This window comes from Crocuta crocuta, unplaced genomic scaffold, assembly GCF_008692635.1.
Source record: "Crocuta crocuta isolate KB4526 unplaced genomic scaffold, BGI_CrCroc_1.0 scaffold246, whole genome shotgun sequence".
In the NCBI taxonomy this organism is placed as follows: Eukaryota; Metazoa; Chordata; class Mammalia; order Carnivora; family Hyaenidae; genus Crocuta; species Crocuta crocuta.
This window is the reverse complement of record NW_027531902.1, coordinates 2,508,818-2,523,480: the sequence shown is the minus strand read 5'-3', so window position 1 is coordinate 2,523,480 and position 14,663 is coordinate 2,508,818. Positions and strand designations below refer to the sequence as shown.

Genomic DNA, 14,663 nt, shown 5'->3' with positions numbered 1-14,663 from the left:
ACTTGAGCATATATATAATAGCTGCTTTGAAGACTTTGTCTGCAAAATCCAACATCTGGAGCTACTCAGAACTAGTTTCCATTGATTGTTATTGTTGTTGTTATTTTTTCCAGAGCACAAGACTCCTTTTTCAGTTTCATGGCATGTGTAGTAATTTTTGGTTATAAACTGGACATGTTTGATAAAAATCTAGCAATTCTGGATTCATTTGATTTTTCTGAGGGTTGTTGGCTTTGTAGTAACTTGCCTAGGCTTAAACTGTGGGATTGGTCTTCCTCATGGCATACAGTCATTGATGTCTTTGATCAGTTTTTATTTCTTATTTTTATCTTTTTAACCTGGCATTCTAGGAGTTATCCCTGGATCTAAACAGTTTAGTGATCAGTCAGCAACCCAGACAGAGATCATGCTCAAATGCCTTGTAGGTTGGGGAAGGACACAAAGTTTCAATCAATTCTCAAGCTTCTCTTCACTTAAGGGCTCTTTCAGGTCTTCCTAGCACATAGGTAGATTTCCAGTCAGCCAGGAGTAGGGAAAGAGCATATTTCAGCCTTTCTCATTTCCTGAATTGCAACATTAAAAATCTGATTGGTTCACCTCTCACCCTAACTGGGAATAAAACATTAGGCTAACAGAGCTGTAGATGTTACCCATTTATTAGTTCACTACTTTACACTGTCTTTTGTCTGTCTGTCTCTCTCTCTCTCTCCCTCCCTCTTTCGGTCTCTGTCTCTCTCTCTCTTTCTGTTTATTTGGTGGTGTTTCCTGGTAATTTTTTAGTTGGAATTATTAATTTTAATTATTAATTTTTAAATTTTATTTATTGGAAGCCAGGCATTAGAAATATAATATCATGTTGTAGATGGTGCTATCTTCCTTCATAAATGCAGACGAGTAGGGACATATTATCTTAATCTAATCTGGAATAAAAATGACTCAAAGTGGACTTCTGTCTTTTTGGAGGATGGTCTGTTTCAAGTTTATCCCTACTTCAAGGTCTAGCTCTTTGAAGCGCCAACTGACACCCAGGATGTTTACCAGGCACCCCCTCCTTGATGCACATTAAACTCTAGTGTTTTTTCCAGCTCCATGCAACTGCCTGAAGCTCTGTGTGGCATGAAAGCCTCTTGCCTGCTGACATCTCTTGTCCAAGATTTGACAAATGTTTCTAGGGTAAAACCAGCACCAAATATCGGGCCCACACTCTTCACTCACCTTCTCTCTGGCTATTGACCCCGCCAGTTCTTGTTGCCTTTTTGACTCTCAGTGGACAGGCATTTACACATGTGTGTGCACACACACAGAATGTGAAAATGCACAATAAGATGTCTGCAGAGGGAAAAATTAAGGCCCAGAAGATTACATAGTGGTTGCAGGAAGAGCTTTAGGGATCCATCTGTTGTCCTCAAAAACATGCTCCATCGAGCCTCTTTAAAACCTTTCAGATCTAGAGTCAGCAGATGGAGACTCTCAACCCAATCCCTACTTCTTGAAGGAAAAATGTTAACTTCTGCTGCTACAAAATTATGCTAATAGTGACATCTTTTTCTCTGGATTATTTTGATAACAGATAGCACCTTTCCTCAAAAGGAACATATTTCAATATATACCTTGTGCAGGCACTGGACTCAATATTATGTGTATATTATTTGATTTAAAATTTTTTAGAAATTATAGAGAGCTGAGTGTATTAACAGTCATAAAAATCTTTTTAAGGAAACTACTTTTTATAGCAGGGGACCAGAGGTTTTCTTTGAGGAGAGATTTGTTTGTTTATTTCTCAGGTTTAGGGCCTGGAAGACTAGGATATGTGCTGAACAGGACATTTCTTAGAGATGAGGGGATAGCTGGCTTCCAGCACCAATGCCTCTTTACCTGTGAGGTCCTGGAAAGCCCAGTGAAGACCTTCAGCAGCCAACCTGACAATCTAGAGGTAGGTCCCAGGCTCCCATCTGGGCTTCCTGGGGCTAACGGCTATTGCCGATCACCAGAGATGTCATTTTCCTGTTTTTCCTTGATAATTTCTTTATAGTAGCAGAATAGATTAAGCATTGGTTGGCAAATAATGGCCAATGGGCCAAATCCAGCCTTATTCCTGTTTTTGTATGACCTGGGGGCTAAGAATAGATTTTACATTTTTACATTCTGTTTTTTTCATGTAGATATCTACTTGTTCCAGCACAGTTGTTGAAGAAACTATCTTCATTGTTATTGCCTTTGCTTCTTTGTCAAAGATCAGTTGACTTTACTTAAATGGGTTTATTTCTGGGCTCTCTACTCCGCCCCATGGATTGATTTGTCTGTTTTTCTGCCAATACTACATTGTAGCTTTACAGTAGGTCTTGAGGTTAGATAGTGTCAGGCCTCTGACTTTTTTCTTCTTTGATATTCTGTTGGCTATTCTGGGTCTTCTGCCTTTTCATATAAACCTTAAAATCAATTCATTGATATCCACAAAGGTTTTTAAAGGTTTGAATGGTTGAGAAAAATAGAAGAGTGTTTCATGACACATGAAAATGATATGAAATTCAAATTTCAGTCTCTGAGAAGCTGATCTGTTTAAATGCTGCCTATGATGTTTTTCACACTACAACAGCAGAACCGAATAGTGACTGAGACTGTATGGTCCACAAAACCCAAAATATTGGCTATCTGGCTCTTTGCAGAGCATGTTTGCCGACGCCTGCTCTAGATCTTAGGTTGTGACTTACACTTAGCTTGCTGGCTATGAGCACAGCCCACAGAGCCAGACTGACCATTTTCAAACCCTGCGATCACCACTTGCTAACCATGTCACCTTTAAAATGTCACTTAATCTTTCTGAAGCTGTTTCTTATCTATAAAGTGGGGATAATAGCATTTATCTCTGAGGGTTGTCATGAGGATTAATGAATTATTTCATGTAAGTCTAATGGATAGAAGCTGCATATAAGTGTTAGCTGCCATATACATTTTTATCCTAGCTTAAAAAATAAGTCTCGCATCCCTGCCCTGATAATTCATCATCCCCACCACTCCCAGAGTGATGATCATCCTAAAATATACACTAACACTCATCTCTTTGAAGATCAGTCATGGCTCTCTGTTGCTCATGGAGGATCTGGCATTTGCAGCACCATAGCCCAGCTGTCCACCTCTACCTTTCTCTACCCTGCCCTCCACTCTCCTGCCCTCCAATTTCAAATCTGCTCCAGCCTTTTCTAGTATTCTGTCCTTGTCCATACCTCTGTGCCTCCCTGTCATGTGGCTCTTTCTGCCCAGAAAGCTTTCTTCTGGGAATGTAAGGATTATCACTGAGATCTGGGGCAACTACAGCGATCATTACTGCTATGAGCTCCAATATGGAAACCAGTGCCTGATCTCACAGTGGGCATGAAATGGAGATATACTCTTGCTGCATGTGAAACTCCAGGTAAATACTTCCAGGGTCAAAAGCTAAAGCCGAAGAAGAAAGCAGAGGTAGAAAAGAAAGCAAGCTATCTCCCCCAAGTCAGGCCCCCCCCTTTGGCATTATCTAATGCTGTTTGGGGCTTCTCACACAGTATACCTTACAGAGAGTACGCCAGGGGCAGAGAACTGGGCAAGGAGAAGTTAGAAGATGCAAGGGACCAGGATTTCTGATTTTGTATCATAAATGTATCAAAAAGCTATTAAAGTGAACATCAAGATTACAAAGCAATATAAAGAATGCTCATGATACAATATTAAAGGGAACTTGCAGGATATAATATAATCCAAACTGATTACAACTAAACAGAAAAAGTGCCTGATCTGGAGCCTGATGACAGACCCAAGAGAGTGAACAAATCACGTTTGGTTATTGGGTGGTGGCACTGTGGGTGAATTTTTATTCCTTTAGTTGGAGTGCTGTTATTTTTAAATGTAGTATACTGTTATTTGTGTATTTAAAAAATGTCTTATGGGAAAGCTCTTTGGCTTACACACTTAAGATGAGTCTTCTATCATATGTAAATTATATTTTGAGAAGGTAAAGAAAATGTAAATATTTTAAAAGAAAAAGTCAGCTGGGATGAAGAGAGTGTCTTTGAGGTTTGCAGTTTCTCTACCTGCCTTTTCTTCCCCCTCCACCTCACACTCAGCAAGACCCCTTGAGACAGCCGCTGTCCAGCCACGATGTACAGTCATGGCTGCTGGGAATCCCATGGTTAGCTCTTGAACTCACCTAACCCTTTACACTATTCCAGAATGTCCTTTGCCTTCCTTGCTTTTTCTTGGCTCCCCAAACAACAGCTGCTAATGTCTAACATTACCTTAAGAGTTCTGCCCTTTGCTAAGGAACCAATAAGGGTATCTTTATACCTTTACTGCTAGATAACAGCGTGATACGGAATTATTACTGACCCCTGCCAGATAATACTTTTGCTTTTCAACTTGGGGACTCTGCCTTAATAGACTGTGTTAATAAAGTATGTGTCCCTGACAATGGAGATGATAGTTGGAGGAATGACCCCAGACTTTCCTAACACAAGGGACATTGCTGAGCTGGGCACATGGGTAGAGCTGGGAGGAAGGGCATGAAAGCTGCAAATCTAAAGCTGCAGCTAAGTAATCTGAATGGTATTTTCTTTCTTTTAGGGCCCACCCAGGCCACTACCTCTCCTGGAGAAAACACACTGGAAAAGCAACTATCACCAGAGGTGAGGGCTTTGTCTTGGTAGGAAAGCAGGGTGGGTTCCCTTTCTAGTGGGTATATCCAATTCTTGAGGCAAGTTGGCAGATCCCTACCTCGCACATCCCCCTCCCCGCCCCTGAGGCATGGACGGAATGGGCTGGATGAGCTGCTTCCCCTGGGGGTAGTCGAGCTGCCTGGTACGGCAGAGATGGCACAACTGTATCTCCTGGAATTCGAGGTCCATCATCCCTGCAGACTGAGCTGGTGGTTCCTAGAAGCATCCAGAAAGAGTTATAAATGGGCTTGTTATCTCTGTGAACCTTGATCAAATGCTGTGAATTATCTGAAGGCATCTGGGTGAGGTCTTCCCAGAACATCCACAAGATAAGAGTTGAGAATAAATTCTTTATCTCTTACCGAAATCAGTAATTCAATAGAAATTAACTTGTATCTTGTGACAGCAAGATGTGATCAAGCACCCTATTTACAGGGTGTTTTCCTCTGTTGGAATATTTCCTCTTCTGCTCTTGATTCTGGGGAGAAGACGTGATCTCCCTGCCCAAGACCTTCTATGTGATTCCCAGCAGAGGCTGCTCTGGACATGCATGGGCATCTGACGAGGCCTGAATGGTCATGAAAACCCAAGTGCTGGTCACCCAGTCCCTTCTCTGTTCTCAGCAGCCCCTCGGGGCTTAGGACACGCCAATCTGGTGGGGACTCCAGAGTTTCCCAGTTTCTGGTTTACCATTTCCAGCAGCACATGAACATGATGCCTCCTATACCTACTTTTGTGTAGATAATCAAGTTAAAAGAGGGAAAGTAGAGATTATAAAAAACATAGCATAGAACAAATTTTTTTAAACCTTTTAGTCTAGGTGTACTGGGTCTCTTCTTAATCATTTTTTTATTGTGGTAAAATATACATAATATAAAATTTACCATTTTGACTATTTTTGAGTGTACAATTCAATGGCATTAAGACAATCCCATTGCTGGGCAACAATCACTACTCTCTGTCTCCAGAACTTTTTCATCATCCCAAGAATTGATTTTTATTCTTTTTTTATCTTCCCTCCTTGCCCCCTCCTTCTTCCCTAGTGTTTTGAAGCATCCTTACCTGTCACTTGCTAAGATCATTGTCAATAGACACATGTACCCTTCTGCTAGGTGAACAGGGTATAGAGTTAGACGAACAGGACTATGGATAATCACTGCTTCTGAATTTTGAGCCTGGAGGGAACAAGTACATGGTCAAAGTACACTGAGTTTCAGGACCTGCAATATTTCTCTACAAGGGCAGTTGATATTTCTGATGTTTGGTTTGTGTTGCAGGCCCTGAGGAACTTTCCATTTCCATGCAACCCAAAGAAGTCAGGATCCAGTGTGCCTCCAAAGTCAGGTATGTGACCCTGAGCAATGAGCTTGGAAAGCTGGCATCTTCTCTGTGAGGAGGCCAGCAGACGCTCCAATCCTACGCCTCTTGCATCTTTTGGCCATCCAAGCCTCTTCGCCAGCCTCGGTCCTTCACACCTCCTCCTCTCCCCTCAGCTATTTCTATAGAAGAACAACAGAGATAGAACCAACATGGCCCCATGGCTTGCCTGGGAGAGGGTGACCTCTGGGAGCTCACCTTCAGAGGGTCCAGATGGTGCCACAGGAGCTGTGGGTTGGAGCTTGGTCACTCATCTGCCTTCCTGGATCTTGTAATGTATGCAACAGTGGCTGTCGTAGACATGTTTCTCCTATAACGGAGTAGATTTGTCTAACACCGGGATGGTATGAGTGTTGCTCTTGAGCTGGCCGTCTTCTCTGGCTTTATCCTATGAAATGGCTGCATTATAGACCATGTTTAATGCCTTTGATTATGTTTGCATCGCACTAAGAGTTTCCAGTTAAGCATGCAATTCTTACTATTCTGTTATGTAAGGAGTGTAGCTAGAAAAAGAAATCGATGCACCTCTTAGGAAACGGTCTCTTTAGGAAATTTACTTGTAATGGCCCTGGAACAGGACTAAGAGTAAGTCAGTGGTTTCTAGGGAGACTTAGTTCTAAAACTGCTGGTGGCCCAGGTGGGTCCTGGAGGCTTCCTGGTGTACCATTTGCATATTGCTTGCATCTGAGGTTTATGTGTGTTCAGACTTTGAGTGATGTTCTCTGGCACTCTTCAAGCTGACATTATCCCTTTTGTATCCAGGTCATTCTCAGGTCATTTCAGGTCATTACTGTTTACTTATTAATGGGGACCCAGAAATGCAGAGCCAAGGGATAGAAGGAAGCAAAAAGCAGCAAGAGGGCCAGGCAAGAGGGAAAAGGAGGGACATGAGTGACCTTTCGTGGGATACCTGTGGCTTCCAGAGAAGAATGAGCCTCTTTCCTGCTGGGTTCCTATGGGTCCCAGTGACTGCCTGGTCTTCAGCTTTTCACTGCCCTCGCCTGCCCCTCCCATTTGGTGTCTTTGGCTCATATTGTGGGAAATGTAGATCTGGACCTTCTTACACGACTTCTTGTCTTTGCAGTCCACTCTTTGAGACCTTCTGATATTAAATTTGTGGCAGCCATGGGCTACGTGGAACCTGTGAGTATTTCAAGGAGCTGGAGGTAGGAGTCAGGGTTTGGGACTGGTGAGCTTCAGAATGCATGCCTGGTAGCCAGGCAAGGTGTTTCATTTTGGGAGAGAAGAACATTCTCTGACTGGGAGATGTTCTAAACTCTAGAGAGTTTTGTGTCTTTTTTTTAATCAAATGAATGCCTCCCTATATGTCAGAATGAGGAAACTTTTGGAGTTTCTCATTAATAAATTGAATCATTGGACAAATTAAGTCCAAGATCACACAGAAATTTAAAGATCATCTCTTAAACTTTCTATTTATGAGCTAAAGAAAAAAATCATCCTTACATACTTGGTGAATTTTTAAAAATCTACCCATGTTTGCTAATAGATTTTAGGTGGTTTATTTTATATGGTCAGATGAAGGGGAAAGAAAGCAATGAGAGAGGTGGAAAGAATGAGGAGAGAGAGCTGAGCAGCAAGGGAGGGTCTGGAGAGAAGGGGGTTGGAGAGTAGAGCCAAATGCCAGTGTGACTCCAGGTCGGTGCTGGCTTCCCACAGCATCCCCTCACCCCTGGTCTCCGGAGGGGTGCTCAGGCCAGCATTCTCTGCTCTGCCCCAGAATCCTGCTGCATCCCAGCCCCGGAACCAGGACAATCCCCCGCCCCCCCCTCCAGTGCTTCCCTCCCTCCTCCACCTACCACTGCTCCCTCCCAGTGGTCCTCCCCTGTCCCCTCACCACAAGCCCTGGCCCACTCCTCACGCCCAGTGCTGGCCCTCCAGAAAGAACCAGACTTCACATTAGAAAACAGACCAGGGGCCCAGTGGAACCTGGCAGGCAGGGCTATCTGTGCCTGGTGTGACCATGAGTGCGTGTTGATGGGGGTGAAGGTGGGGGGCTGCTAGTGGAGGAGATGTAGAAGGGGAGGTGATCAAGAAAAGAGGCTTCGTGTCACGGATAGCATGTTGAGCTTGCTGAGCCCATATGTCCCCATGGGCCCGGAACATGTGTGACGCTCACTGGAGGACTCAAGCACTCTCCCATGTAGGTAGAGAAATTCAGTGAAGGGAGCCCGCAAAGTCAGGTTTCTAAAGTTAGACCTGGCTTAGGGGTGGTGATTCCCCCTGTGACTGCAACTCTGGGAGCTCTCTTGCTCATGAATTATGCAGACCCCTGGGCTCCTGCCTGTCACTCTTGGGCCCCCTTTCTCCTCCTGTGAGCTGGCCTGGCACTGAACACAGCTCCCATCAGGGATGGTGTCCCCACCCCCAGAATCATTACCATCACACAGCCGGCACCTCAGCCTTCAGGGTAAAACCTGAAAACACAGTTCCTAGGAGACAGCCTTCCTGTCCTCCCAGAGACAGTGATTGTGAACATAGTCTGGTTTATAGAAAGTGTCAGGCCAGGGGAAAATCATGGAAAGCAGTGAATTTAGAAAGAAAAGAATTTATAATACTGGTACTTTTTTTTTTCTGAATTCCTGGAACTTTCTGTAACTAAGCCTCACTTACCTGTACCTGTAGCATGTGTCTGTTTAACTGATCCAGACAAACTTATCTTCACAGAACTTTAAAGATCAGATTTGCAAATGCTCATAAAAATTATTTTCAAACTAACGTATGTGGTACATTGAACTCAGGGACGACTGGGCGGCAGTGGGTTAAGTTTCTGACTTTGGCTCGGGTCATGACCTCACGGTTCAAGAGTTCAAGCCCCACATTGGACTCTGCTGTCAGTGCAGAGCCCGCTTCGGATCCTCTGTCCCCCTCTCTCTCCGCCCCTCCCCCGCTTGCTCGCTCTCTTGAAAGTAAACTTTTAAAAAAGTCAAACAAAATATATGTATACAGAATAAAAAATTGGAGATCTCCTTGGATCACCTATTCTGCTTTAGTAGGCACACACGCTCACACACACGCACGCACACACCCCAATACATAGGGGGAGAGAGAGTGTGTATAGCCTAAATAGGGTTATACTGCACATACTCTCTGTGACTTGTTCTTTTGTTTTGCTTTGTTTGCTTAACTAAGAGTTCTAGACATTTTCCATGCCAGGGAGTTTACAGGCCACTCTATCAACTTCCTCGAAGACCAGGTTTGTGTCTCATTTAGGTTTGTCTCTCCAGTACCATAGTGCATTTAGCCACAGTGATATGGAGAGAGAATGGCTGCCAGCAGGCAAGATGGAGACAGGAGTTTTCTGGGTTTGTCCCCGCCTTCCCTTACTGTGACTTCTAACTAGGTTCTTCCCCCTCTCTCCCTCTTGTTCTCTTGTTCCTCTTGCTCTCTCCTTTTCCTTCCCCTCATCAGCCCCAACCAGCTTGTTCTGGGCAGGGGCTCTGTTATCATTCAGATCCCCTTTGCTTGGACACAGGCTGTCCACTTTGCCTTAGCCCAGGAGCCGGCTGCCCTCATGACTTCACCAGCCCGGCATCCTGGTTTATGATTCCTGACTTGCATTGTAGTGTGATTTTGTTTAGCTTGCTGCATTTCCCTGGAAATATTGCCTTTCAAACTCTTTCTTCTTGAGGAGTAAAGGACTCTATCCCACTTAGATGAAGGTTGTGGTCAGCCTGCGTTCCCAAGAAGGATCCAGAAGTGTAACCCAGCTTTATAGACTGGTTGTCCACTGAGCTGGGTGGTTAAGAATAGATGGGCTCTTTATGGGGCACCTGGGTGGCTTAGTTGGTTAAGTGTCCGACTTTCGCTTGGGTCATGATCTCACGGTTCTTGGGTTCGGGCCCCGCGTCGGGCTCTGTGCTGACTGTCAGCTCAGAGCCTGGAGCCTATTTCAGAGTCTGTGTCTCCTTCTCTCTCTGACCCTCCCCTGCTCACGCTGTCTCTCTCTCTCTCTCTCTCTCTCTCCTAGGAAAAAAAAAAAAGAATAGATGGGCTCTTTAAAGAGAAGCCACAGCAGACTGGGTGTAGGTAGTGTGAGTACAACTGTCATCTGTCACCACAATACCTGGGGACACTATCTTCTAGGAAGTCTGAGAGAGAAAAGCTGTGTCAGAACCTGTGAAAATACTACTACTAATGATAGCTAATACATACTGAGTACTTTCTATCTACTGAGCACAATTCCACTCCTGAGGAGCCTGCCAAGGACACAATGTCCAGGTGGGTTCCCACAGTCTTGCCTCCGTCCTATAGTCAGGGAACATCTTTGGCAGGAAGTGTCCTGTGTTGTCCAGCATTTTCCTGAGAGGAAAATCAGAGACTTCGTGTCAGGCACTGTTCTGGGTCCAAGGAATATAGTCAAGAACAAAACAGATGCAAACTCTTGCCCCCATGCGCTTAACATTTGAGTCAAGGAAGACTGTCAAAAAACAGAATTTCAGATTAGAAAGGTCATGCAATGAAACCGTCCCTTTCATGCCTATGTGGAGGTTAACGTCTACATAGATGCATTTGAATCTAAGCTCTCCTGTCGCTGTTTCCTGTTCTGAAGAAAACATTCACACCTTCTGTTGCTCTGGGTTCTGACGAACAAATGAACAAACGTGCTGCGTAGGAAGGCTGACACTCATGAGAAGATTTGGCCTTTCTCTGAATCCATGGGTTCTTCTTGGGTGGAGGCACCCGGGGTCCCACAAGGATAGGCTCTTGCTGCCTTCCTTGGCTGGGCTTTTCACACCTCCTATCTTTTCCAGCCTCCAGCCTCCGGGACCGTTGACCTGGAGAAGCAAAACTGGTAACTGTCCTGGAACCACAGAGCCATAGAGCGGAGGGGAGCCTCAGAGGGGACCTGCTCTCATCTGTTGACTCAGTTGACGGGGAGACCCAAGGGCCGGGGTGGTGATGGCTTGCTCTAGGTGCTCTTAGGAGCAGGAGGCAGAACAGGGATGAGAACCCAGCCTCCTGCCTCCTCGTCCAACACTCCTCTGCCCACACATCCCCCTGGGGTCCTCTGGGTGAATAGGGAGGAAAGCGGGGGAGAGGGCTGAATATGGAGTTCTTGCTTCCAGCCACCTGTCCCCGTGCTCTGCTTTGGGGGAAGCATGCAGGGTTGGGCCGGAGTCCTTCTCCTTCTACTCCGGGGGCTGCATCCCCTTCCAGCTTTGGGCCAGACTAGAGGAGGACGCAGCAAAGCTGTTCACCCTATTCTGATGGGTCCATAGCCATCTGTGGTGTCTCTCACTCCAGGAAGGATAAACCCAGAACCACAGCGAGGCCGAGCCATAGCTTATTAAGAACTAGATCACATTAGTGGAGGGAAAGGGTTGACAGATGCAGTCTGATGCTTGCACGTTTGCTTTTACTTGCAGGACGGACCGAAGGCCACAGCAGGCATGCATGGAAGTGGTGACAGGTGAGTCCTGTGTCTTCGTGACCACATTCCATATTGTCCTCATCCCTCCCAACGCAGCAGCATTTGGGTTCGTGAAAAGTGTGTACCTTATTGGCTACTTCATCATGGAGCCAGGGTATGAAAAGTCACCTACCTAAAAGGTGGGGGTTGTGAGAAATGTGTCCAAGGGTCTCTGAGCAAAAAGAAGGAATGAGGCATTAAGTTAAGGGACCTGGGGGAGACATCAGGGGTGGCAGAGTCCTGACGCTTCTCTCCAAGGACCCCAAAGCTGGACTTGTAGCACTTCCTCGAGGGAAACTCTCCACCATTCTTCACTCTCTTCTCTCTGCACCAAGGAGAAGACCCAGGTCTAATTTTCAGTCTATTTCTGTAATAATTCCCTTACTTGTAAAATAAATATGTCAATTGGGTTCAGGAAAATGGAGTGAAGAAAATAAAAATTAACTTTAATCCCAGTACCCAGAGATGATCATTGTTAGCATTCTGGCCTTTTCACATCTGAATGTGCTTATGAATATGCAATTTGTGGCCTGGGTTTTTTTTCATTTACTGTCAAGGGTCCCTTATGACTTTATTAAGTCCTTCTGAAGCCCCCAAGTCCCTTAATGCCACTGCCTTAGCCTAATGGGATGTTAGTTGCCTATGATTGGTGCTCTCAAGCCAAGAACAAAGAAACCACCTTGCCCTTCATAACTGGAGCAAAGATGCTGGAGTGTCACCTCCACACAATGGGCACAATGACTGAGGTAGATAGTGCCCTGTCAGTGCAGCCCGCAAATTTCTCGAGCGCCTGGGAATTACTAGAATCTCTGCAAAGGATGGATGAATAAGATAATGCCCTTCTTTTCAGCCCTCCCCATCCAGTAGGGAAGGCTGAGACCAGGTGTCCAGCCCTCTAGGATTTGACTGACAGGTGAGGGAATATTGGTGACCAAAGTGGTGGCAGGGTCCCCTTGCGGAAGGTCAAAGTGTTCCAAAAGAAGAGGCCCCAACTGACTTAGCGACCGTTGCAGCTCTTCCTAGGTTTGGCCCTATTTACCTTTAAATGGTAGGAAAAAAGAAATGTAGTGAGATATATGGAGTGTCTGGGAAGGTGGCATGTAGTTTAGGCTCTGAAGCATGACTACAACTGCTGTTTGCCTGATTTCTCAACTTGAGTCCATTTTTTCATCCCTCACCCACATGGTAACAAGTCCTGGCTGCCCCTCACTCAGCAAAGAGTGACCAGGAGTCCCATGGCAGCAGGAGGCAAGGCAGTGAGGACACCTGAATGTCCTGAATGTTCTCACCTGTAGCTGTTGGTGCATCCAGCCTCCCTGATGCATGGGAAAGTGGGGAGGAGCGGAGGGCCAGACCCGGGAGCTCAGCCAGGTGGCCAAGCCGGCAGAGAAGCAACTGGTCTGCCAAGAGGAAAGGGCCCCAGGGACATCCAGGCCAGCGCAGGGGTGTGTTGGGGATGGCCCAACGTTATCTGGTTCAGCCCACCTGCTCTTCAATCCCAGAACCTCCGAGTTCTTCAGATCTGGCCATGCCCTTGCCCACCATGGCCATTTTGCAGATGGGAAAACTGAGTCTTGAGGTAAATGGACTTTCCCAAAGGTACAGGATCAGTATGTGGCAGAGTCCCTTGGAACTCAGGTGGTCCAGCCCCACAGCCTGTGCCCTCACTGGAAACAGAGAGAGGCAACAAGGACAGGCGAGCCGCGCAGCAGCCCTAAAACAAAATGATGGGAAGCTTCATGTGAAAAGATCACGGTCATGTCTGATCACAAAGGACTAATACAGTACAAATACCTCTACCTTGGAAAGCAGTTCTCTCCCAAAGACTGAGCACCAGCTTTTCATGTCTTGTCATTTGCTCTCACAGACTATCCTGAGGGGAGGGAGGGAAAGTGTCTTCCCTCCCTCAGCCGCCCGCATGCGTGCACACGCACGTGCACACACTCACGTGCGTGTGCACACCCTGTCCCTGTCGTCTTCGGCTGGCATCTGAGCTTCCTGTTTTCTCACCACATGTGGGAAGGGGGTCCTCCTCCGAGTTGGTCGGGACTTAGAAAAGGAAGCTCATGAGTCTGGGTTGAGGATGAAGACCGAGTCACATAGGACTTGGGTGACTGCCCAGGCTGGCAAGGCCAAGAGACCAGTCTCCCAACTTCCTGCCCGCTGTCTGCTGCCTGCACAGCATGGGCTGGATTCTGCTTCCACAAAGCGCCAGGCTCTTCTGGGTGGGGGCAAAAGGAAAGGAGGATTGAGGGTGGGGGGAGGCATCTCCTTCCCATGACACTCTCCCAGCTCTGCCCTCTCCTCTCTTGGGATCAAGACACAACTTAACTGCTCCTGACAGCACTATTTTTAGCGGTCCTCTGGCTGTCAGCTCTGGGACGTGTGTTCCCTGGAGCTTTCCCGCCCTGCTGTCACTCTCAGGAGGAGGAAGGGGGGCTCGGAGGCAGCCTACCCGGTTCCCTGTCCTAGCACACTTCCCCTAAGGAGTTGATGGTGTGCGACGGTGAAAACCTTGGTGTTTCAAAGCTCTGGTTCAAATTTCAGCAATCTCAGTTTACCGCGAGACCTTGGGTAGCTTGCTTGGTTTCTCTCTGCCTCAGTTTCCCCTTCACACATGTAAAGCACTCAGCACTGGCTTGACTTCGCACTGGACGGGTGCCAGCTTTTAGCCCCATTCACTTCCAGGGACCCACTCCGAGGCTGACTTCGCAGCCGGTGGCAGGGTGTGAAGGTCGTGCTTTGGAATAGTGGAGCCACCCTGGGACCTCACCCTACCGGGGGGTGGGGGAGTGGGAAGGGGTGGTCTGCCTTTCCAGGTCCCCCCCAGCTGGCAGGGCCACAGCCTCAAAGCAGCTCTCTCTTTAGTCCTTTCAGACATCATCAGATATTTCAACCCCTCTGTTCTGAGGCCCCTGTGTGCCCCCGGGAAGACAGTGGTGGCCCACGCTGGTGCTCAGTAAGTCCCATTTCTGGCTTTCTCTGGGGTTGTGGACCTCTGTCTGTTCCGGGCATCTGGGTGGGTTGCGGGGTGGGTGCTGGCCAAGTCAAAGAGGCTTAGAAATAAAGGTTTGCATTAAATCAAAGTCAAAACGTGACTCCTGCATGGATTTCAGTCTGCCTGACGGGCCTAATTTTAAAAATCAGGTCAGTGTCTGCCCCGTAGA

General features: G+C 46.6%; 1 protein-coding gene across 1 annotated transcript in view; it reads left to right on the top strand.

Annotated features, from left to right (window-relative positions):
- The window catches only part of PLB1 (phospholipase B1), a 123,896-nt gene that overhangs the window by 16,365 nt on the left and 92,868 nt on the right, over positions 1-14,663 (top strand). Inside the window, exons 2-7 of the mRNA XM_077774045.1 lie at positions 4,597-4,658; positions 5,966-6,032; positions 7,150-7,208; positions 10,838-10,878; positions 11,453-11,496; positions 14,365-14,455. Of these exons, the coding sequence (XP_077630171.1) occupies positions 4,597-4,658; positions 5,966-6,032; positions 7,150-7,208; positions 10,838-10,878; positions 11,453-11,496; positions 14,365-14,455 (364 nt within the window). The remainder of the gene's footprint in view (positions 1-4,596; positions 4,659-5,965; positions 6,033-7,149; positions 7,209-10,837; positions 10,879-11,452; positions 11,497-14,364; positions 14,456-14,663) is intronic.